Below are 22752 nucleotides of genomic sequence, written 5' to 3'. Positions count from 1 at the left end.
CTTAACTATCAGAATAACTTCCTGTAATAGCTGGGAACAAAGCCAAGAGTTTTTCATTGCCCTATGTTATGGATTTAGGTCCTTAATTATTATCTACTGATCATCCAGCTAGTTTGGCCATATGGATAATTCTCTTCCAAGGAGCTGTAGGGGAATGACTAGTCAGGGGATGACTACATGTTCACTTTCACTAATGGGTAGAGCAATATGTAGGTTTTGGAAGATGTGGTCCAGAGTTACAGGTTGGGTGATAGTCTCTTAGATCCAAATTGTATGTTTGCACCCTGGAGCCAAGTGAATGGGTTGGAGCTGAGGTGACTAGTGGCATAATCACATCTGTTTTACCAAAATGGTCATTACCTAAATCAAGAGAGCAAATTAGGGCTTGCTTTTCAATTCCTTTATTAGAAAGATCAAAAGTTGATTACAATTCCATATATAGTTTTACAAAGTTCACATGAGGGAGGAATGTGATGCTATTAATATGCAGGTCTCAACCACGTAGGCAATGTAACCAGTACTTCTTAAATAAAGGGGCAATATGACAATTCAGAGAAACTGGCTTGCAGAAAGCAGAGTTCTGACAATACCTTAGGTCCTACACAGAAGTTACTGCTTAATAGTACCTTGAGTTAGATTAGATTTTAGTTACTTATAGGAGCCTAGGTATAGAGCTAGATTACCTCTGAGGTCCCTTCCATTTCAGCCCTCTTATTTTACATGTAAGAAAAAAAAAGTAAATATGCTATCTTTCTGCAAGCTCATTTCCATAAAGCCAAGATACAAATAAGGAACTCTGCCACATTAGTTATTGCTCATTGTAGTTCATATCTTTCCAAAGAGCCTGCTTTGAAAAATCACTCTAGAGTCTGAAACAGCAAAGGATACATGTCACCAAATTCCACATGGCAGATAGGGTCTACATTTTTTTTTTTACAACATTGAACAGAAAGGAAGAAGTCATTCAACTTGAAAACAAGCAGTACAACAGTCCACAGAACCACTTAAGTACACAACATCTAACTTGCATTTCTGCTTGGCTATTGCCAGAGGTGGTCAACAGTGTGACCAAGTACTTTGGGTGCAAGTACACAAACACAAAATATAGAAAGGTGTTGTTTTGTCAGTGATGTTGCATCATGATCTGCAACATGGGGGGGAAGGGGATTGCATCAGAGAAGGATTATACCTCCCAAAAGTTTGGGACTCATATGTTACCTGTACCCAACGGAAGAGAGCAGCAGTCCAAGTATGCCTTAGTTAAGGCTTGTGCTGGTCGTGGGTTTGATTTTTTTAAAGGTAGATTTCTGAAGAGATTGTCTGTCCATATCAGACAGGCTCATGTTCACAAGAATGATTCCTTGTTCACCCACATCAAGCTGCGTGTCTCATTGGGCTTGCACTCATACTCAATGACAGAGAAGGGGCTTCCCCATTGGCAATGATCCCGTTTGTGGTAATTGTAGAACTTCACTTGCCACACAGTCTCAAAGGTCCCAATATCAGCAAACTGGGGGAAGAGAGAACATAGCCAATAAGAAGTCCATCCTATTGCTACCAGCAGATTGGGCATTTTTTTTTTTTAACAGAAAGGTTGTGAACAGTGAGACTTACTTTTGCTATGCTACCTTTCATCTACTCCATATTAATCTTTTACAAATAAAACAAATATTTGTAAGTACTTCTATGAATAAAATAAATATTTGTAAATACTTATTTACATGTTGTTTCTCTCATTAGAATGTGAGTGCCTTGAGGGCAGAAAGTGCTTTTATCCCTCTCACCCTTTATGGATCTCTAGTGTTCAGCCCAGTGCCTAGCACATAAGTACTTAATAAAGTACACAATAAGTACTTAATGAAGTTGACTATTGAATAAAGTATAGTAAGGTCTTCTTCATTTTGTGCAAAGATAGATTTCTGATACATAGTGTCAGAGATGTGAGGAACCTTAGAAAGTTCAAACTTCCTCTTTCACAGATGAGGAAGCCAAGGCCTAGAGAAGGGAAGTGATTTGCGTAAGGCCACACAGGTAGTAAGTGACAGAGTCAGAACTTGAACCTTTGACTCCAAAGCCAATACCTTCCCCATTGTACTTTTCTCCTTATTAATCAAAGTTTTGTAAAATCAAATCACTTCCATTATACCAGGACATTTATTCTTTCAAAGGACTCCATGGCAATTCCATTAAAAAGTTAATTATCATCTACTAACATAGCAATTTTTAAGAATTGTAAAATTAGGGGGTGGAGCCAAGATGGCAGAGTGAAAGCAGTGACTTGCTTGAGCTCTCCCCCAAACCCCTCCAATACCTGTTAAAAAATGGCTCTAAACAAATTCTAAAGCAGCAGAACCCACAAAAAGACAGAGTGAAACAAATTTCCAGCCCAAGACAACCTGGATGGTTGATCGGAAAGGTTTATTGCGCCAGGAGGGGAGAGGAGCACAGTTCAGCGTGGGCGAGAAGGCAACAGCGAACCTGGAGCAGGCCTCAGAGGACTGAATCACGGGCAGCTGTGGCAGTTTCCAGACTTCTCAACCCAGCAACGCCAAAGACAACTTAGAAGGTCAGTGGGAAAAGTCTGTGACTGTGGTGAGAGAAGAAGCTAGATCTCAGCCGCAAGTCCTGAGCAAGGGCCACGGCTGCCTCCTGAGCTTCTGGCCCACAGACTGAGGGGAAATAGAGTGGCTGATCAGAGGGTGATTGCAGGGATCTCTTTGCCAGTGCTGAGGCAGGAATCTCTTGCTTTGCCCATGCTTGGATCTGGGTCACAGTTCTGAGGCGAGGAGGAGCACTGGCGTGGTGGAGCTTGTAGTGGCGGTGGAGAGGAAACACCTCGCCCCTTATCATACCACCTTGGAAGAACTGAAAATTTTCAGGTCCCTAGAAGTATCTCTGAAAACAGCTGTACAAACCCCCAAAGCTTGGGACAGTACATTCTCCACATTGGAAGCAGACTCTTACCTTAACAAAGAGTTTAAAACTCAAGTAATTGGCTGGGATCAAGAGTAAGCAGCACAAGAAGAGTCAGACTATATTATCTTACTTTGGTGACAAAGAAGATCAAAACATACAACCAGAAGAAGAAAACAAAGTCGAAGCTCCTACATCCAAAGCCTCAAAGAAAAATATGAATTGGTCCCAGGCCTTGGAAGAGCTCCAAAGGAATTTTGAGAAGCAAATAAGAGAAGTAGAGGAAAAACTGGAAAGAGAAATAAGAGAGATGCAAGAAAATCATGAAAAACAAGTCAATAGCTTGCTAATGGAGACAAAAAAATACTGAATAAAATAACACCTTAAAAAATAGCCTAACTCAAATGGCAAAAGAAGTCCAAAAAGCCAATGAGGAGAAGAATGCCTTAAAAAACAAAATTGGCCAAATGGATAGAGAGAGGGCAGATTGGGAAAGGGGGTAATCAGAAGCAAACACTTCTGAGGAGGGGCAGGGTCAAAAGAAAGAATGGAATAAATAGGGAGGCAGGATAAGATTAAGGGAAATAGAGTTAGTTATTCACAGCATGTCTACTATGGAAGTGTTTTGCATGACTGCACATGTATAACCCATATTGAGGTGATTGCCTTTTCAATGACAGTGGGTGGGAAAGGAGGAAGGGAGAAAATTTGGAACTCAAAGTTTTAAAAACACATGTTTAAAAAATGTTTTCACATGTAACGGAGAAATAAGAAATACAGGAAACGGGGTACAAAAATCTATCCTGCCCTACAGGAAAATAGAAGGGGAAGGAGTTAAGAGAAGGGGGAGAGATAGAAGGGAAGGCAGACTTGGGGAAGGGGTATTCAGAATGCATGCCATCTTGGGGTGGGGGGAGGGGCAAGATGGGGTGAAAATTTGGAACTCAAAAATCTTGTGGAAGTAAATGTTGAAAACTAAAAATAAATAAATTTATTAACCAAAAACCTTAAAGCACAAAAAAATAAAATAACTTTAATTATTAAGTAAAAAAAAAAAAGAATTGTAAAATTAGGGGGTAACTAGCACCAGCCCTGGAGTCAGGGGCACCTGAGCTCAAATCCAACCTCAGACACTTCACACTCACTAGCTGTGTGACCCTGGGCAAGTCACTTAACCCCATTGCCTAGCCAAAAAAAAAAAAGAATTATAAAATTAATAAAAAACAATTAAGTAAACATATAAAACAGAGGGCAAAATCTTGTCCCAAATACTTAGCCTTTAAATAGACAGAACTAAGCAATTTAACAAACAAATGGAAAAGTATGTTACCATAGACATGAAAATGTAATGTCTTAATAATTTATCTTACTCTTATTTTATCTATCTTAATATTATCTATTTTAAAATTCTTTAAGAATCATAATTTTAAAGGTGAAATTGTGCATGGTAAGGCTATTGCTTGACTGACTCTTGGCTCAAGGAGACCTTAAAAATATCCAAGGAAAACGTTAGAGATCCTATTCTACTTTCCTGGCATCTCTGAACTTTTGCAAGTCAGGAATACATTAAGATTTCCCAGGGTAAATCTAAATCCTGAGATTCATTACAGCTATTTAAGAGGTTTCTAGAGAGAAACTGTAATGGCAGATAAGCATATAGGGCAAACCCATTCATTTTGCTAAGTTGATCCAACGACATGTACAGCTGATGGATATGAAGAATCACTGACATTGGTCAAAATCGATATACTGGATACTAAGTTGATAGGGACCCATCAACTGGGGAGTGAATGAATAAATGATGTTATATGACTGCAATGGCATACTATTTTGCCATGAGAAATGTAAGCTTCTTGAGGGCAGGGACTGTCTTTATTTCTCAGCACTTGGGACAGTACTTAGCATAGAGTAAGCTCTTAATAAATGTATATTGACTCTGTCAAAGACATGGGCAAAAATAGAAGGATTAGAAGGCATTGAAGGAGTTTTTATCGGTAACAAGTATCCACAGGAAGGAGATCATAGATCCATTTAAGTATCCAGGAAAAGTCATTAAAGAACACCATAATTTATATAGGCTACTGTAAGGTTTGTTTTGCTGAGGGTTTGTTAACAGGATCCCACAAGAGCAAGCAGTATGAGAAACATTGTACCATATAATTAATCAAATATCTGAGTGCTTAATGCACATTCACTACTGTGCTGGGCACAAAACAAGAGCTAAGATACTATGCCTTACTCAAGAAGTTTGCAATATCCCTCCATAAAGCAAACCATATATATTTCTGAGACAAGTAGGCAGAGTTGTCCTACATGGGATTTGCTGCTGCTCTTTCAGGTCAGTAGCTTAGAAGAGTATAGGATACTCCATAGTCCACTCAGCAGATGCTCAGGTGCCCAATGGGTTAGACTGACCCAGCTTCGGTCCTCCTTGTGCTATTTCAAGACTTTGACATAAAGCACCAAGATCCTTGACCTTATTTTATCCTCGACCCTCTCCCAATGTGGGGGTGGGGAGTAATGACTTGGCAAGATCCCTAGACTTGTCTCTAGCCTGGAGAAAGAGGAAGGACGGCAGTCAGAGCTCTAAGACGTTGCTGGGTGCCAAAGAAGGAGGGACGTCAGAAGCTCTCTAAACATTTCCTGAGGATGCCTAAAACAATACCCTTTACCATTGCTTCCACCCTAGTTATAACCCCTCTAATGGACTTTAGAATCAAGATTTTTTTTTCCTTTGTGAAATATATTTTCCTTATAATTACTATGTTTGATTAGAAACAGTGAATGGAATTGCTTAAGTTCACAAAATGCTCATCACAGGTATGTAAACAGAGCCTTCCTCCCATTATATTGTCATGACTGTGGGAAAAAAAAAACTTAAAACAACACAGGAATAAGATAATCTTGGAATTGGGGATGGGAAGGAATGAACACATGTCGCCATGTTTATGACCTATATGTTAGAACCATTTACTCATAAGCAATATTATGAATTTTTTTATTGTAAATTTCATCTGGACACTCTACCAGTTTCAGGGAGGGACCCCTTATAGATTACTGACTTGGGTCTGCAGGGAAGGTATGTAGTTAAAAAAATTCACTAGACTAGCATTTAGAAACTCTGGTTCTGGCTCTTCCTGTAACTAGATTAATTGCACTAGGTAAATTATTTAACCTCTGGGTCTCAGCTTCCTCATCTGTAAATGGGTGTAATACCTGCCTTATCTACCTTACAGGGCTGTTGAGAAGATGAAATGAAAAAAGCAACATGAAAACCTCTTGACAAGCATAAAGGGCTGTGTAACTGTCGTTGTTCAGTCATTTCAGTCGTGTCCAACTCTCCATGACTCCATATGGGGTTTTCTTGGCAAAGATACTAGAGCAGTTTGCCATTTCTTTCTCCAGCTCATTCTACAGATGAGGAATTGAGGTAAACAGTATTAAGTGACTTGCCCAGGGTCACACAGCTAGTAAGTGTCTGAGACTGCATTTGAAATGAGGTCTTCCTGACTCTATGCCCAGCACTCTATTCACTGTACCACCTAGCTGCTCTGATATAATTTTAAGACTATTGTTTCATGTCCCTTTTACCTTCAGTAAAGGGGCTGCTTGTCTCCACAGTATTCATAGTTTAATCCACTACAAAGTTTTTTGTTGTTTGTTTTGGATTGGACACAATTTAATTGGAACTCCCGGTAAGAGAGTTGCCTTAAGCATTGAGAAGTTAGGTGGCATGCTAAGGGATACATGGCAGTATGTGTCAGGCATAGAGCTCACACCTAGGTCTTGCTGATTCTGACACCAGCTCTTTATCCACTACCTCTCTTAGAGGAATTATAATACAGATGCCAAAGGACCCAGAATTAAATGGAAGCTTTAAATCTCAGGGAAAAAAGCCACATTCATTCTCAAGCAATACTCAGTTTTACATCACATTTCTTTTCTGATTACATCCTCCTACCCTAATCCAAGCAGCTATCCCTTGTAACAAAGATTAAAAAAGAAAAAAGTTTAATAAACTCAACATATTGAGTGAATATGACAATAAAGGCAACATTTCATACTCAATCTCCATTGTTGCAAATAAAGAAAGAAGGTGCATTTTTTTGGCTTTCTCAAGATCCAAGTTTGGCCTATAATAATCAATTACAGCTTTCAGTTTAATTTACATTACTGTAGTTATGTGTACATTGTTTTTCTATTGTTTAGTTCACGCTGCATCAGTTCACATAAGTCTTCCCATGTTTCTCTGAATTTTTCATATTCAATGATTTTTTTATGGTGCAGCAGTATTTTGTAAAGTTGATTACCACAATTTGTTTAGTCATTCTCCCAATAGATAAGCACCTTTGTTTTCAGTTCTTTTCTACCACAAAAAGTGCTGGTAGAAATATTTTGGTGTACACAGTATCTTTCTGTCTTTAACCTCTTTGGGTTGTATTTTTAGCAGGTCAATCTCTGAGTCAAAGGGTATGAACATTTTTGTCACTTAAAAAAACATAATGCCAAATTACTTTCTAGAATGGTTGGTCCAATTCATAACTCCAGCAAAGGAATGAATATTTAGACATAACTTAAAATTTATGACCTCTTTAGGAGGCTTTATATACTATGAACAACAAAGTGATCAACAGAAAAACCTAAAGTTGTTGGTACAGTCAACTCTCTATTAACCTGTAATAAATGTTGACGGTTTACATGACTATTAGGAGAAAGGGTTTAAGATTTGTGTTTTAAAGACTCCAGATCCTGCTTCGTATAATACTTTTAATGCAAGGTCGGAGTGCCAAGTAGCTTCCTTTGATCATGAGCTGTACAACCTTTTTGTTTAGGGATGATGTGTATGTGTGTGTATGTTTACATATACACATATATAGACATACACATCTATGTACACACACACACATATATTTATATATATGGAAAGGGAAAGAACTTTATACCAGAGTATGCCAACTAATCTCCTTTAAATGATGGATACTGCTAGTTATTATTTACAGTTGCTTAAGAGACCAGCCTAACATTTCACACAGAAAGAACAAAGTAGATGAAGAATGCTGTTTTGCTTGACTTTGACATGCAGTTATATGGAAGTCCATTGAGTTAGGCTATAAGAACTCTGCCTTAGAAAGGCACTGAAATTGGGTAATGAGTTTGTCCCATAACAGAATAGGAAGAAGAGAGCAGGCTGATTTATCTTTGGGAAGTTGTATAGCAATTTCAATTTTCCCAAGCTTCTACTTATTTGATTCTGAACCTAATAAAAGTCAAATGAAATGGGCATTTTCATGTACATAGAACAGAAAAAAGATTGTACATGAAATATACATCTCTATTATATACAGTTTGATTCTCTTTTAAAGTATATAATAAATTCAATACATGGCTTTCATACATAGCTATGCTTATCTGTGTTTGTTTTCATATATTCTCTTTTTAAAAAATATCTCAATGACTCACTCACTCACACACACACACTCTCTCTCTCTATTATTTTTGAAGTATCAAAATTTTGGGTGACCCATAAAACAATGAAGACTATTTTGGGAGAGGTCTAGACCTGTGATTTCATTGGTATAGGTAATTCCTAATGAGGAAAATATCTTTACCAATGTAGGTAACTGTTGTATAACTTCTAATCTTGGAGAACTGCTGAAAGGCACCGAGAGATTACATGAATCACGGAGGTTCACACAGCCAATATGTGAAGCAGGCAGAACTTGATTCCAGACCATCCTATCTCAGAGTTCTGCCTCTTTTCCCACTCTGTGATATTGTTGCTCAGAGAGATACTAGGTTTTAGGATATTGGCAATGATGTCTTGTGCCTAAAGACACTATTCAACAATGTGTAAGACTGGGAAAGGAAGGCTATTTTTATAGTGTTAGCAAGGGATAACAGATGCACAACCTAAGTGCTACATTGATACAAACAAAATATTATGAGACTTAGCCTTGTGAATAGACAAAGCTATGTGGTGCTAGGTCTGAAGTTGGGAAGATTTGAGCTCAAATTTAACCTCAGACACTTCCCAGATGTATGACCCTGGATAAGTCATTTAACATTTTTCTGCCTCAGTTTCCTCAACTATAAAATGGGGATAATAATAGCACCTACCTATTGTTGTGTGGCTCAAATGAGATAATATTTATAAACAGTGCCTAGCACATAGTAGGCACTTAGTAAGTGCTTTTTTCCTCTCTCCTTCTACAAAGTATTTGTGTAATAGTGCTGCTTTCCCAGGAAGTAGAATAATTCATTTCTCTTTAAATTACCACATGATACCCAGAAATTCTTTGGGCCTCCTGAAATTTCTACCAAAATTTCAGATATTTCTATAATATAATCAATAGCACACCTTTTGCTTGTAACAAGCACATATCTTACTGAGTTCTATGATTCATTTTACCTCTCTGTAGCAGATGGACTCTTTCAGTTGTTTTTCTTGGACTTTAAAATGAGTACTCTGTATTCTAGCTCATCTTGTCAAGGAGGAAGCCTGAAATACACTAAGTGGTTGGGAGAGACAGTCCTAAAATATTGCTTATCCCAGATAATATACAGCGAGGTAGTAGAGCTGATTGTAAAAATGTTGTTATGAAGATTATTATAGCCACATATCATCTATTCATCTAACACCAATTACTTGTATCAATTTTATATATATATATATTCATATATATATATAAATGAATATGAAATCCTAAGAGAATTACAGACATAATTAAGAGAGGGTCCCTTTCATAGAACTTAAAATCTAGTGGGCATGGGGACATAACACACACAAACATACAATACTATGTGACAAATGGATAATTGATATATTGACTATTTAAACAGAGAGGGTTCAAGGTGCTATGTAATGGGGTTGAGAAAGCATCAGGGAAGGTTTCCTGGAGGAGATGCCATCTGACTTGGTTTTACAGGCTGTGTTAGATTTCAAAAGGTTAGAGGTGGCAGGGGGAAGAGATTACAGATAAAGGGAATAACATAACCTATTGTTCGTCTTTAGTTTTGAAGAGGACCAATGACATCATGGGGTGATGTCTTGACTTGAGCATAAAGTGGATTTAAGTGAGGCAGAATTGCACAAAGTCATCAGCCTCACTCTCTCTTCCAGAGTCATCAAAGTCCAGTAGCAGAACAAAAGTCAAGATGACTGGCAATGGCCCAGGATGTGGTGGATGCCCTTGACATCTTCAATGTCTGACCAACCTCTAATGGCTCCAAAGTACCTGCTTCTACCACCTTCATGGCCATTGGGACAAACTGTCCTCATCTGCCTATTCCACCAGGGAAGTCTTCATGTGGTCGAGGGAGACATCCTCCTAACTCACCTCTGATGAGTTTGAGGCTCTTCTCAACCTGGTTTAGCCCATCTGCTGAGATGGTTTTACTAGGGTGTGGCCACTGCACATGCTACAGCTTCTTGGAACCACAGGTGAGTTGAGTGCCAGGTGGACACCAAAGGTGGATGAGCAGCCCAGAAAAGGGCTCGGTAAACCTTCACACCAGAGGTTCTAGTCTTCCCTGGATACCCTATACATAAGCAAAGGCACTGAAGTGGAAAAGTTCCAGATGAATAATGAGAGGATAGCAAGTTGTTTGGCTAGAGCACAGCATATGTTGAAAGCAGCTGTATATCAGGTCAGAAAAATAGAGTGGCACCAAGTTGTTGAGGGCTGAATACTAGGCTCATAAATTTGGAGTTTTGTTTCATAGGTAATAATGAGCCACTGAAGGATTTTGAGCAGGAGGATACATGATCTGAACTCTGCAAAGGGAAAATTAATCTGGGAACAATGTGAAGAGGTAGGGGGTGGGGAGGATGGGGAAGAGAATGGAAGCAGAGGAAGCAGCTGTTATTTTAGACTAGGCAGATGGTTAAAAAAAAAGAGCCTTTACTAACAAGGGGAGAATAATGATAATAGAAAGAAAGAGATTTCAGAAAGCAAAGTTTACCAAAAGTAATTTTGAGGCATTACCATTAAGTCAAATTTCGACTTCAAACAAAGCAACTAAATCTAAAAGTTATCACCATGACATGGGTGACTAAAATAGAAAGCTGATGACAGTAATACCAACACTTACAGTTGCAAGATCTGAGAAGTTTGAGGTGTTTCTATTTCAATTTTGCTTCCATTTTATTGAGGTTATTGAACGTCATTTTGAGGGAAATGGTCCCCAGATATGCTGAGGTATTTGTCTTTATTTGGGATTCCTTGTTCCTTAATTTTTAAAAAAATTTTCCATTGGTCTTCTTCCCTAGTCATTCTTTTGCAGTTTTAATTCTAGGTCTTCTGCATTCGCTAAGAAATCTAATAAGTCTCATTTTCCTTCCTAACTCACTGTTCCCTTTTATCCAGCAAAAGTTGACTTATGAAGAACAGATGGTACCCTGAGAAGCCAACATTCTTTTCCAAGGAAGCCTGACTATCTTTCATTGCCTTCATTCTCCACACCACTTCCTCCAAGGCTGCCTAGCCTTTCAAAGAGAGCAAACCCAGGAATGTGTTGTTTGCTCGTCATGCACCTATAGTATAACAGAAAGAACATGGAATCTGGAGTCAGATGACATATGTTTAAATCTGGGATCTGATATTTACTGGCTCTGTGAGTCTGGGCAAATCACTTAACCTCTCTGGGCCTCAATTTTCTGGTCTGTAAAATGGACTGAGTGGGCATTTAGATACTATTTCAAAGTTCTAAGAAAATAATCTTTTCTTCCTAAGACTAGATATTGTTTAATTTTAGGCTCCTTTTGCCTGAATTTCCCATTCATCTGGATTTTCCAGGCAAGGAAGAAACTTAACATACCTTGTATCAAAATATGGAAACGAATGAAGATTATTTTTTTTAGTAACTAGACAAGTTATTCCTAACATCAAATGGTTACTGTTAAGTTTCTCATTTTAAGTATCTAGACAAATTATTGTTGTTGTTCAGTTGTGTCCGACTCTTCGTGATCCTATGTGGGCTTTTCTTGGCAAAGGTAATGGAGTGGTTTGCCATTTCCTTCTCCACTGGATTAAAGCAAACAGTGGTTAAGTGACTTGCCCAAGGGCAAGCAAGTAGTGAGAGTTTGAGGCTAGGCTGAACTTGGGTCTTTCTGACTCCAGGCCCCGCCTTCTATCCATTAAGCCACCTTATACCTAACAGTAAACGGTTACTGTTAAGGTACCCACTAAAATTGAGAATCAGAAGACTTGAGTTCTGGTTGTGGTTACAACTATTAATTAAGGATATAGTGATATATATTTTATGCCTTAAATTGATTTACTATCAGTAATTAATAAGCGAGTATAAATATCAATACAAATGAAGTCACTATGAGGTTGGCATAGCTTAGGGCATAGGGTCTTAGTCTTAAAATCAGGAAGACTTGGGTTCAAATCCTGCCTTTGATACTTGCTTTATGGCCTTGAGCAAGTCACCTCACCTTTTTGGGCCTCAGTTTCCTCAGATGTAAAATGAGGAGAAAGGACTCAATGGCTTTTTTCCTGTTCTAAAATTTGGATCTTATATGTTTTCTAATAAATATTTAAAGATAGGCTTTTTTTTTGACCAGTTATCAGGGTTAGTCTTGACATAGATGAATCAAAGCAGGTGAAAAGAAATACATTTCACTTGTCCTAATGGAGGCAGACACCTTTTGGTTTTACTTTTGATTGTTTCCTTTGGTACCAAAAGAATCAGGCTTGTACAAGGCCAAGTGTCTTTCAGACTTACCCCCTCCTGCTCAAGTAATGGAGAACTTATGGTCCTTAATTTTCCAACTCCCCTGTATACCCATTTCTAGTGTATTTGGACTTTGTATATGTTTGTATAGAAATATACTAGTGATTCTATTTCATTTCCTCTTTTCTCTTTCCCTCCTTTCATATCTTCCCCTCCTCAACCCCTGGACCCCAGAATATAAACAAAACAGCTCAACTAGACTTACAGGCATGGTGATCTGGATGGGTTGTCGCTCCCCACTTTTTGTTGGAGCCACACCTTCTGTGTCATATATTCCTGTGTAAACAACTCGGTCCCCATCAGGCTCTTTGGATTTCAGCTCTAATGGAACAACCACACCACCAATGGAGATGTCCCTGTAAAAGGTGAGAGAGAATCACATGTAGTAGGATAAAGGCTCACCTCCTATACCTTGGAATGGAGCGAAATTCCCAAGCAGATTTGGAACTATGTCGAAACAAATTAGGCATCTACAATGGTGATAAGGGAAGGAAAATGGTAAAGGGAAAAGAGCACTGGCCTAGATATCATGATATTTGGGTTCTAGTCCAAGATTTACTACTATAGCAAGCTGAATCAAGACAACTTACTTGACCTGTCTGAGCCTCAGTTTCCTCACATCAGAGGTTCTTAACCTGGGGTCCATGAGCTGGTTTAAAAAAATCAATAACTATTTGAATATAATTTATTTCCTTTGTAATCTTATGTATTTAATTTTATGCATTTAAAATAACTATTCCAAGGGGGCCATAAGACTCAGCAGGCTGCCTAAAGGATCCATGACACACACAAAAATTCATTTGTACTACAGGATCTCTAAGGTGCTATCCAGCTCTCATCTTATGATTTGCTGGATACCAACGGACCTACTTGCCCCCAATTCCTTCCCTTCAGGCCTATCACTGTAGTAGGGATTCCTTTAGGAATAGAAGATCTCGTTAAAATAGAAGTGTTAGGAAAAACATGGCCAAAAAAGTTGCATGAGAGTACAACTACCTCTCTTCTTCAAGGAGGTGGAACACTGTGAGTATTAAGAACTTCATATGATATTCAATTTGGCTGATATGTTGGTTAGTTTTGTTGAACTATTCCCCCCCAACCCCCATCACCCTTTTATTATAAGTGAAGGCTCTCTAGGAAAGGGAAGAAAGAGGAATATATTGATAAGTATAAGTGATTTAAAATTTTTTTAATGCAAGTGTTATACTAGTAGGGCAACTTATCATTGCTATAGCACAGAAAGCGTTACAAAGCACTTATAGAATTTAGAGTTCATGAGACCTTAGAGATCTAGTCCAACTTTATTTCCTATAGCAGCTAGGTGACACAGTAGATGGGATGCTGGATCTGAAGTCAGGAAGATCTGAGTTCAAATGTGGTCTCAATGACCAAGTCATTTTGACTATTATAAATACCCAAATTAACTGCAAAGGACTTATGAAGGAAGATGTTATCTGCATCCACACACATTTATATTTGTGTCTAATGGTAGTCAACTTTAGGGTGTGGGGGGAGGGAAGAAAAAAGATAAAAAAGAAATTTATGTGATTATTTTATATTTAAAAGGAATAGCAAGTTGTATATAATAGAATTGTAGTTCCATGTGTAATCTTTTTAAAAATTCTATTATCTTATGGAAATGCTCATTTTATTTCATAAATTAAGAATAAAATAAATTAAATTAAATTAAAAAAAACCAAATCTGGCCTCAAATGCTTACTAGCTGTGTGACTCTGGGTAAGTCATTTAACTTGTCTGCCTCAGTTCCCTCAACTATAAAATGTATCCTCAACTGTTAAACCTCACAGAAATGTTGTGAGGATCAAATGAAATTAAGTACTTTGTAAACCTTAAAGATCTTTATAAATGCTAGGGTTTAGAGGGGTGAAAAAGGACAGAAAACAGTTATGTTTTAGGTGGGAGAGAAAGGGAGAAGCAGAAAGGAAAAGGAAAGGTCTACAGCATACTTGGACAGTGTATTAGATGTTTCCAGCCACAAGGGCCTGCAGATGATAGAATCAAGGCACCTGAGGCAGCTGCTTCAGCCAGTTCTTTGGTCAGTTCTACAAAGGATCCTCAGTCAAAGAAAAGTCCTGGAACCCTTTCACAGAAGGCTGTCTTAGTACTCTGAAGCCTAGTTCTTCACCAGCCCACTTGTACCAAAAAGGCCTTTCTCTCACCCTTGTGGTACTCCAGGACTTCCTCCCAGGGGACAGGGAAGGGCCACACCTCTTTGCCCAACACTGTCATCACAACCAGAAGCCTCTGAAAAGGATTATCTTGTGGCTGTGGAAAAGGGATTATGGGGAAGCAGGAACACAGGCACAAAAGGCATACCCTTTTGCTACCAGGTGCCTGGATTGAAGTTGAGTCTTATTAGGATGAAGGACTGGCGTTCCAAGAGTTTAAACCATGGATATTACCAAGATGAAAACAAGAACTCGGAAGATAGAGAGAAATAAAGAAGACCAATAGGTTGAGGCCTGAGCTAGGGTGAGCCTTGGCTGAGCTGGAGGAGGGGCCCTTTTGCCTGTTTCTTATCTCCCATAATAAGGACTGCTTCCCAGTGTTAGTCACCATCTCCCTCCGTTTCATCACCAACAATGGGATATGAGATGGCATGCTTCAGGGAGGAGGAGAACTTTGGAACTTCACGGTCCCCCTCCCCCGCCTCTTAATAACCTTTCTCTAGCCTCCCCGAGCAGCATAGGACCAGGGATGTTGCAGCAGACACCTCTTCCCCAGGTTACTCAGACAACCAGTTTTCTTCAGCTTGCTGATTACTCCTTTGGGTCACGGTAGCACAGACACCCAGAGAAGAGAGGTGGAAAAAGGGTGGTGGGGTGAGTGGGAAAGCGGTCTCCCTTTCAGGCTGCAGCAGATTTAGAGAAGCCTGCTTTAGCTACAGCGACAATGGAGAGCTCAGAATTACTAAAGAAAAGGCAATTAAGGAACAAAATGGGGAAAGGGGAGCTTAGTCAGCTAATTTCGAGGAGCCGGGGGCGGGGGGAGAGGAGAGAGGATTCTGGAAAGATAGTAGCTACACTTGGAGTGGCAGAGACCTGAGCCGTACCCACCCATTCGCCTAGCTAGTCTTGGGCTTCACTGCCACTGCCCTCCCTTAGGTCTCTGGCCAGGGACGCGACTCACTTCACTTGGAGAGTGGTGGGCTTGATCTTCACCTCCACCTTGTAAGAGGAACCAGTCAGCAGCTTGATGGTCCGATTCTGACCGAAGCGTTGCCCGTCCACTTTGAAGAAGACCGGACCATCGTTAGGCTGGATCCGGAGAGCGATGGAGAGGCGCACGAGGCTCGGGAGGTCCCCCATGGCTGAGCAACAAGGCTTGGGGATGCTGGCGTGGGGGTGGGCGGGGAAGAGAGGTGGCTGCGGCCCAGGAGCAAGACCGCGGTGGGCGGAGAGGAAGCGGAGGGAGGGGAAGGAGAAGAGACTGCAACTAGCTAGGAGCCCGCGTTGGTCCTGGCTTTGAAGGTTCGCCTCGCCCAAAGCAGCGAGGAGGCCAATCCAAGAGAGACCACCCCTGGGCCAGATGTTTGTGCTCCATTCCACCAAGCCCCTCGACAGCTGCGGGCAGCGGACCGCAGAACGGGTGAAATGGCAGCCAGGGCCGAGAGAGTTAAGCCTGATTACCGCACCATAATCCCCTTCCTAGGGGGAGGGAGAAAAGGCAAGGCAAACTCCTCCCTCTTCCAAATAGCCTCCCCAGCTGGAGGAGACACAACTCTCCTCCTTGCCGTTCCTCCTTTCCCCTTCCCCCAGCTTCCCTTCTTTCCCCTCCCCTCCTCCCCATCCTCTCCATCCTCCTGAGGAAAGGAAGGGGGATGCCGAGGCTAAACATGCCTCCAAATGATTGGGACTAATGGCCCCTGGAGAACCTGAAGTCCTTGTTCAGGCACCAAATTTTGTTTACACGGGAACATGATCCCAACCTAGTCGGATTGCCCTCATGAGAAAGAACACAGGATGGTTCAGAGTAGGGAATTGTTTGTTCCTGTGTGTAGACGCGAGGCAGGAAACAGGAAGGAAACCTCTAGCCCCTGATTTATGCTTGAGGAAAGATGGATGACTCCCTAAAGCTTAAGAATGATGGCTGAGGGATAGAGCAAGCTGAGAGGCCTACAGCTAACAGACATTACAATTCTAGATGTCATTGGGAAAGGGACCTGTGTACACAGAAAACTTAGTTTAGCACATCAAAACACTCATTTGTATGAATGGGGCTGTATTTTATCAAAAGGGGGTTTGTAGTTTTTTTTGTTTTTTTTTGGTGAGGCAAGCAGGGTTAAGTGACTTGCCCCAGGTCACACAGCTAGTAAGTGTTAAGTGTCTGAGGCTGGATTTAAACTCAGGTCCTCCTGACTCTAAGGCCAGAGCTCTATTCACTGCACCACCTAGCTGCCCCAATATTGGGTCTTTTTGTAAGATCAGTATATATGTGGTGATTAGGTCGTTCTTGGTGTTACTTTAAATGCAAAAAAGAAGTAAATACCCTATCTTTGTTATCTTAATGCTTTCACATGTTACAATATCCTGTACCTTGTTGCTGGCATTTTAGTTGAAAGTGTGATGCATCCAAGAAAGTTCTGAATATTTTCCAAAAACAAAAATCAAGTAACATCAATTTGTGCATTCCCCCCTTTGATATATTATTAACTCTAAGTGACCCCAAAAATGATATAAACATTTCCACTTTTTTTTGAGGATTAGCTATAAATTCTTCAGAAAGAATCTAACATGTACTTGTGCCATGTAAGGGCAAAAAGAGGAATGTGTAAAGGGTGTTAATTGTCGTATCAATTGCACAGTGGTAATGAAAAGTCTAAGTTTTGTTATCAAAATGGATTATTATTTCTTGCTGGTGCATTTCAGTTGAAGAGTGACTATTCTAGAAGAAAAAGAAAATCCATACAGTTAAACTATTATTTGGTATTGGCTTCCAATGGCCAAAAAACAAGCACCTGTTTCAGCACCATTCAGGTGGACAGTTACTGGAGAACACCTGTGCAATAATATCACTTGTGAGGTATGACTTACTACAGATTTAGATCTGGAAGTGACCTTAGAGGCTGTTAAGTTTAATTCCCTTATTTCGCAGATGAAAAAATGAAACCCAGAGATGTTATGTGACTTGCCCAAGGTCACACAAACGATAAGCTGAACTGGGATTCACTAAATTGGGATCCAATATTCTTTTTCATTCCATCATGAATTGCTGCTTGAGATAGGAGCAATAACCTTACTCTTGCCTCTGTACAAGTTAGGATAGTTTTACCTTAAATGTTATTGAAACTATCCTCAAGACTTAGTTTGGGGGACTAAAGGCTTGGGCTATTGATATCACTTTTGACTGCCTAAGCACAAAACAGCCATGAGGACCACCAGGCATGGCTTTGATGCTTTGATGGTGGATCACAATGGGCAAGTCAGGCAAGGGAGCTTTGCTTAGCTGAATCAACTCAAGATATCTTCAATGCTTATCCTTGTTGATTATCCTCCTGCTACAGCTAGATGAATTTCCTTATGTTAATTCTTGAATAACCTATTAGTATCTCATTTTGTTCTAATATTGAACCTAAACTACCAAGGGACTGGCCTGATTTGGGTTCCAAACCTGTAATTTCTTTAGACCTAGGGAAACCTCTAACTTCCTTCAAATATTTGGTTGTTTCTTTAAAGATTATAGTCTCATTTTACAAATAAGCTTTCATAAACAAAGGTGAAAAGGCCACTTGACATTTATAATGGGTTTACAATCACACTAAGTTAGATTCCCTGGTGATGAAGTTACATGTAACCTGAAATGTCCTTTCCCCCCTCCACTTATTCAACTCCCAGCTTATCTAAATTGTTCCGATCCTTTTTAAAGCTTGTTCAAATCCCAACTTCTCTATGAAGATTTCTAAGACTATCCCAGCCTTAGTGATCTTTCCAATCTTTGAGTCCCCACAATAGTTTCACACAATTTAAATGTTATTTCATATTGTTACTTGCAAATTATTTTGTATCTCCAATCATATTACAACTATCATATTTCCGTCACAGCACTTATCAGTGTGGGGACACATAACTAGTACATTTTCAACACATACTTATTGGTTGATTGATTAGGCATTCTTTAGAAGTCATTAACTCATAATGATATTTGGATTTGTTAGTTTCCTGAACAAGAAATATATGAAATAGTACCCTAAGGATCTGCAAGAATAAAGACAACATTTTAATTTACAATCAGGATATAACTCATATGTGAAGAGGTTTGGACTATGTATGATAAGCTGTGATTGTACCTGGTTTGCCAGGGCTCTTTGCTATGTAATCTAAGGCTAAATGAACCTTTTCAATAACCTCTGGATTTGTACCAAGATTTTTGCCAAATCTATGACTTTCTGAGTAATAAAGAAGGAAAAAATATGGCCATGGAAAATCATTATCTGGATATTACCTTTTGTCCTCCTTTCCCCCCTGTAAGAATACTCGTGTACTCCCTCCCTCCCTCTCTCTGCCTGTCTCTGTCTCTGTCTCTGTCTCTCTCTGTCTCTGTCTCTGTGTCTATCTGTCTCTCTGCCTGTCTCTCTGTCTCTGACTCTGTCTCTCTCTGTCTCTGTCTGTCTTTGTCTCTCTTTGCCTGTGTCTCTGTCTCTCTGTCTCTGTCTTTCTGTCTGTCTCTCTCTCTCACACACACACATGCACACACACACACACACACACACACACACACAGACAGTATAATCACGGCCTCTTCTCTGACTAACCAAAGATTCTTCAGGGATATTACATCTTGGGATACAATAAATTAATATCCCATGACTATGGCTTAGCTACATGTTCTTTCAGGATTAATAAATTTGATTGGCATAATAATCAACATTACAATATTTTCTGTTCCTTAGTATTTTGAGAAAATTTTAACCTGGTAATCATGGGATTTTCAATACTGATAGTTGGAGAAAGGGTAAATAAAAGGATGGAAAATAATAGAAAATTAGGTGGCAGAGAGAAAAAGCAGGATCAAAGAAAAAATTCACCTAAAATATTAAGCATGGGACTGACAAAGAACACACACATCCAAATATTTTGTAAAGAGTAGATGCTTAAATGTTTGTTAAATTGATTTTATTGGACTGAATCTAGAGAGATAATTTTTAAAAAAGCCAACCCAGAAGAATGGTTATGAGGAGAGGGAAGTACTTCTTTTTTGGGGGGAAAGCTGACACTTACTCATTAACAACAGAAAATCTGACCCATCTTTTTTTTTTCTGGAAAATGACATTTGAGGATCTTCCTCCACATCTTTGCCCTTTTAATAATTCCACATATGAGACACAGGCATTCCAAATGCTGCAGTGAGTTTCTTACAGTGTTGTCTATGTATATGTTCCTATATATATGAATCACAGAGTTGGAGAGTTAGAGGAGACCTCAGCAGTTATTTACTCCAGTCTATACACCAAAAGAGTTACCACTATAACATATACAACAAGTAGTTGAAAACCTCTAAGAGGCCAAACCCATCAACCTCTTGAGACAAGCTATTCCACTTTTACAGAGCTTGAGTTATTTTAAAAATTATAAATCTAAATTTTTATTAAGACAAAAACTGATGGTTCAGTATGAAGTTCAAATGAACTAAGTTTATACTTAATCAAAATTTTCACAGAAGTCTAAAATACTTTTAAAAGAAGGTTTTGATTATTTTTATAAAGTAGTTCTTGCATGGACCCGTCATAGATGATGTTGAAAACTGGTAAATATAGTGATTCATGGAATTAATATTCCAGGTATCAAGTAATTCTAAGGATTCTTTTACAGAAAGTCCATTTTAACTGTTTTTAAAAAAGTGAATAACCACCCACGGTAAAAGTTCAGGTTTTTTTTCCCCCTGAGTTGTAAATCATTAAATCCCTGAGCTGAACTGATTAAATTTGTGCTGTCAGTGTTAGACTGGCCACCACCAAGAGTTTCAGAATTTTGAAAAACAGTGAAGCTCTAAGAGTTATAAAGGCCTCGTCTTCCTCCACCTTTCATATTCATTGGTTGGATACACAAGCTGAGATTTAAAACAACTCAGTTGAAAGAGATGGGATGTCTCTTCAACTTCAAGAGTTAATACCTTTAAATATCAGATATTATAACCTCTCTGTATTTCTCCTCCCCTCTACTTTCAATTCCTAAAATAGTTCCCTCTCCAATGGTCCTGGAACAATTTTGAGGAAATAGCTCTAAGTTCAGTCAGGGCATACCTTGGCTTATAAATGTAAGGAAAAGCCCAAGTATAGAGATGCCTACTTGTGTTGAGGGCTGTCATTGTTTAAGGGAGGGAGAATAGACATCTCTAGCATCTTCTTACCCCACCCTTCTTCAAGAGAGACTTTAATTTCTACCAGGAGGATAAGCAAGAAATGAGGACAGAGGCCACTCTGCTCTCTTCGGAGAGGCAGGGTACCAGGCTAGAATTATATTTATCTGCTCCTTTAAATATTATTAGTCTAAGGGATATGGTTGAAGTCAATCTAATTTTTGATCACTTTCTCTTTATTATTGGGGAGAAAGAAGACCTTGAGTTTTATATCCAAGGCTCGATCCCTTTCCTACCAAATACTAATTCCATAATGAACACACATAGTCAATAGCAAAGAAAACTCAAATTTCCAAATTGGTAGTCAAACAGAAATCAGAGAAGATATACATAGGAGAATATGTACCAGACAATAGAGAGTGAAGGAGTTTTCCTACTGAAAGGGAGGTAACTCCGCTCAACCAAGGGAGAGAAAGTTCTGGATCTCACCTAAGGAGATGTTCTTCAGCTAGCTGAGAACAGGGACATGATGAAGACTGCCAGTTCTTCTCATGTTTTCCCAGAGTCTTTTCCTTCAGCTTCTTGAAGTGGGGTTGGTTTCTTATCTCTTCTGTCTCAAAGCTGAAATCCAGAAGTGCCCACAGTGACTTGCTGCTTGACAAATTCTGAAAAAGACTTGAAGATTGAAGAGTCCCAAAGGGGACTGGAGGAGGCCAGAGCTCTCTCACCTCTCACCAACTCTGCCCTGCCCCACAGAGCAGGACATTCATCTCTACCAATAAGGAGAGAGTCTCATACAAATGGGTTTTGGGATAGAGGTTACACTCATTTTATACACAGCTCTATACAGTCTCTCATAGTTCTTGTTTATGTTGTCAATGACAATTTAAAAATACTGTTTCTGAACGTGGAACTAGATTATATCAGATCGTCTCCCCCTCCCCTGCCCCCATTCCTTTTATTCCTTCTTCTACATCTTTGAATGATACATCAGTCATAGCCAAAAACTAAATCCATGCTACCCCTTCTTCTCTTTCCTCTACAAATCCACAATATGAGAAACACAGTGACTGTTGTATGATGGAGTGAGTTCTTGTCATCTTTCTTGTGATTGTCTTCAGAATGGTAAGAATGCCACATCAGCCTCTCCTCACAGAAGATGACCAATTGGGGGTACTTGATGTTAGTTTTCTTGGCAGGGATTAGGTTCTCTTCATCAGAGCTTTTTCATCTCTTCTTTTCACCAGGAACATTAGCCCTTCAGTAGAATCTTTGGCACTCATAAACCTTTCTGGCTCCAAACCTCAGGAAAAACCTTGGGGCTTCTCTGACTCTTCTTTTTTCTTTTCTTTTTTGTTTGCTCTCCTCTAATTTGAATCAGATTTATGTTTGTCTTTCTAAGTTTTGTTTGTCTCCTGGGCTAGTTTTTTTTGTGATTGCAAAAATTTATCAATAAGGTCAAGGCAGTTCAGGTTACACTCTCCTTGTTCTCATGTGAGGAAGTCTTTCCCTGTTGGGTTGTAGTTCATTTCATCCTTTACCAATGCCTGATGAAGGACTTTTCATTTTTGTAAGTTCCACCCTCTATATCTTTTGCCCTGGGGCTTAATAGCACATTTCTAATTCCTCCTCCACATCATAACCCTTCAAATACTTGAGGACAACTAGCATGAACCCCCTGAGTCTTATTTTCTTCAGTCTAAACATGTCCAGTTTTTCCAACCAATCTTATATGTCAGACACTCAAGGCCTGTCCTGCTTGTACTCTGCTGGACACTCTCCATT

General features: G+C 39.4%; 1 protein-coding gene across 1 annotated transcript; it reads right to left on the bottom strand.

Annotated features, from left to right (window-relative positions):
* Nucleotides 1-392: 392 nt before the first annotated feature.
* Nucleotides 393-16380, bottom strand: CNRIP1 (cannabinoid receptor interacting protein 1). The gene is made up of 3 exons (XM_027865372.1): nt 15802-16380; nt 12857-13007; nt 393-1510 (listed from the first exon to the last, which is right to left on the bottom strand). Exons 1-3 carry the CDS (start codon nt 15978-15980, stop codon nt 1346-1348), a joined length of 495 nt encoding a protein of 164 aa, XP_027721173.1. The 5' UTR covers nt 15981-16380; the 3' UTR covers nt 393-1345.
* Between the last annotated feature and the right edge of the window lie 6372 nt (nt 16381-22752).

The sequence above is a fragment of the Vombatus ursinus genome, unplaced genomic scaffold (genome assembly GCF_900497805.2).
Source record: "Vombatus ursinus unplaced genomic scaffold, bare-nosed wombat genome assembly UNPS02014778.1, whole genome shotgun sequence".
Taxonomy (NCBI): Eukaryota; Metazoa; Chordata; class Mammalia; order Diprotodontia; family Vombatidae; genus Vombatus; species Vombatus ursinus.
This window is presented reverse-complemented; position numbering and strand designations above follow the sequence as displayed.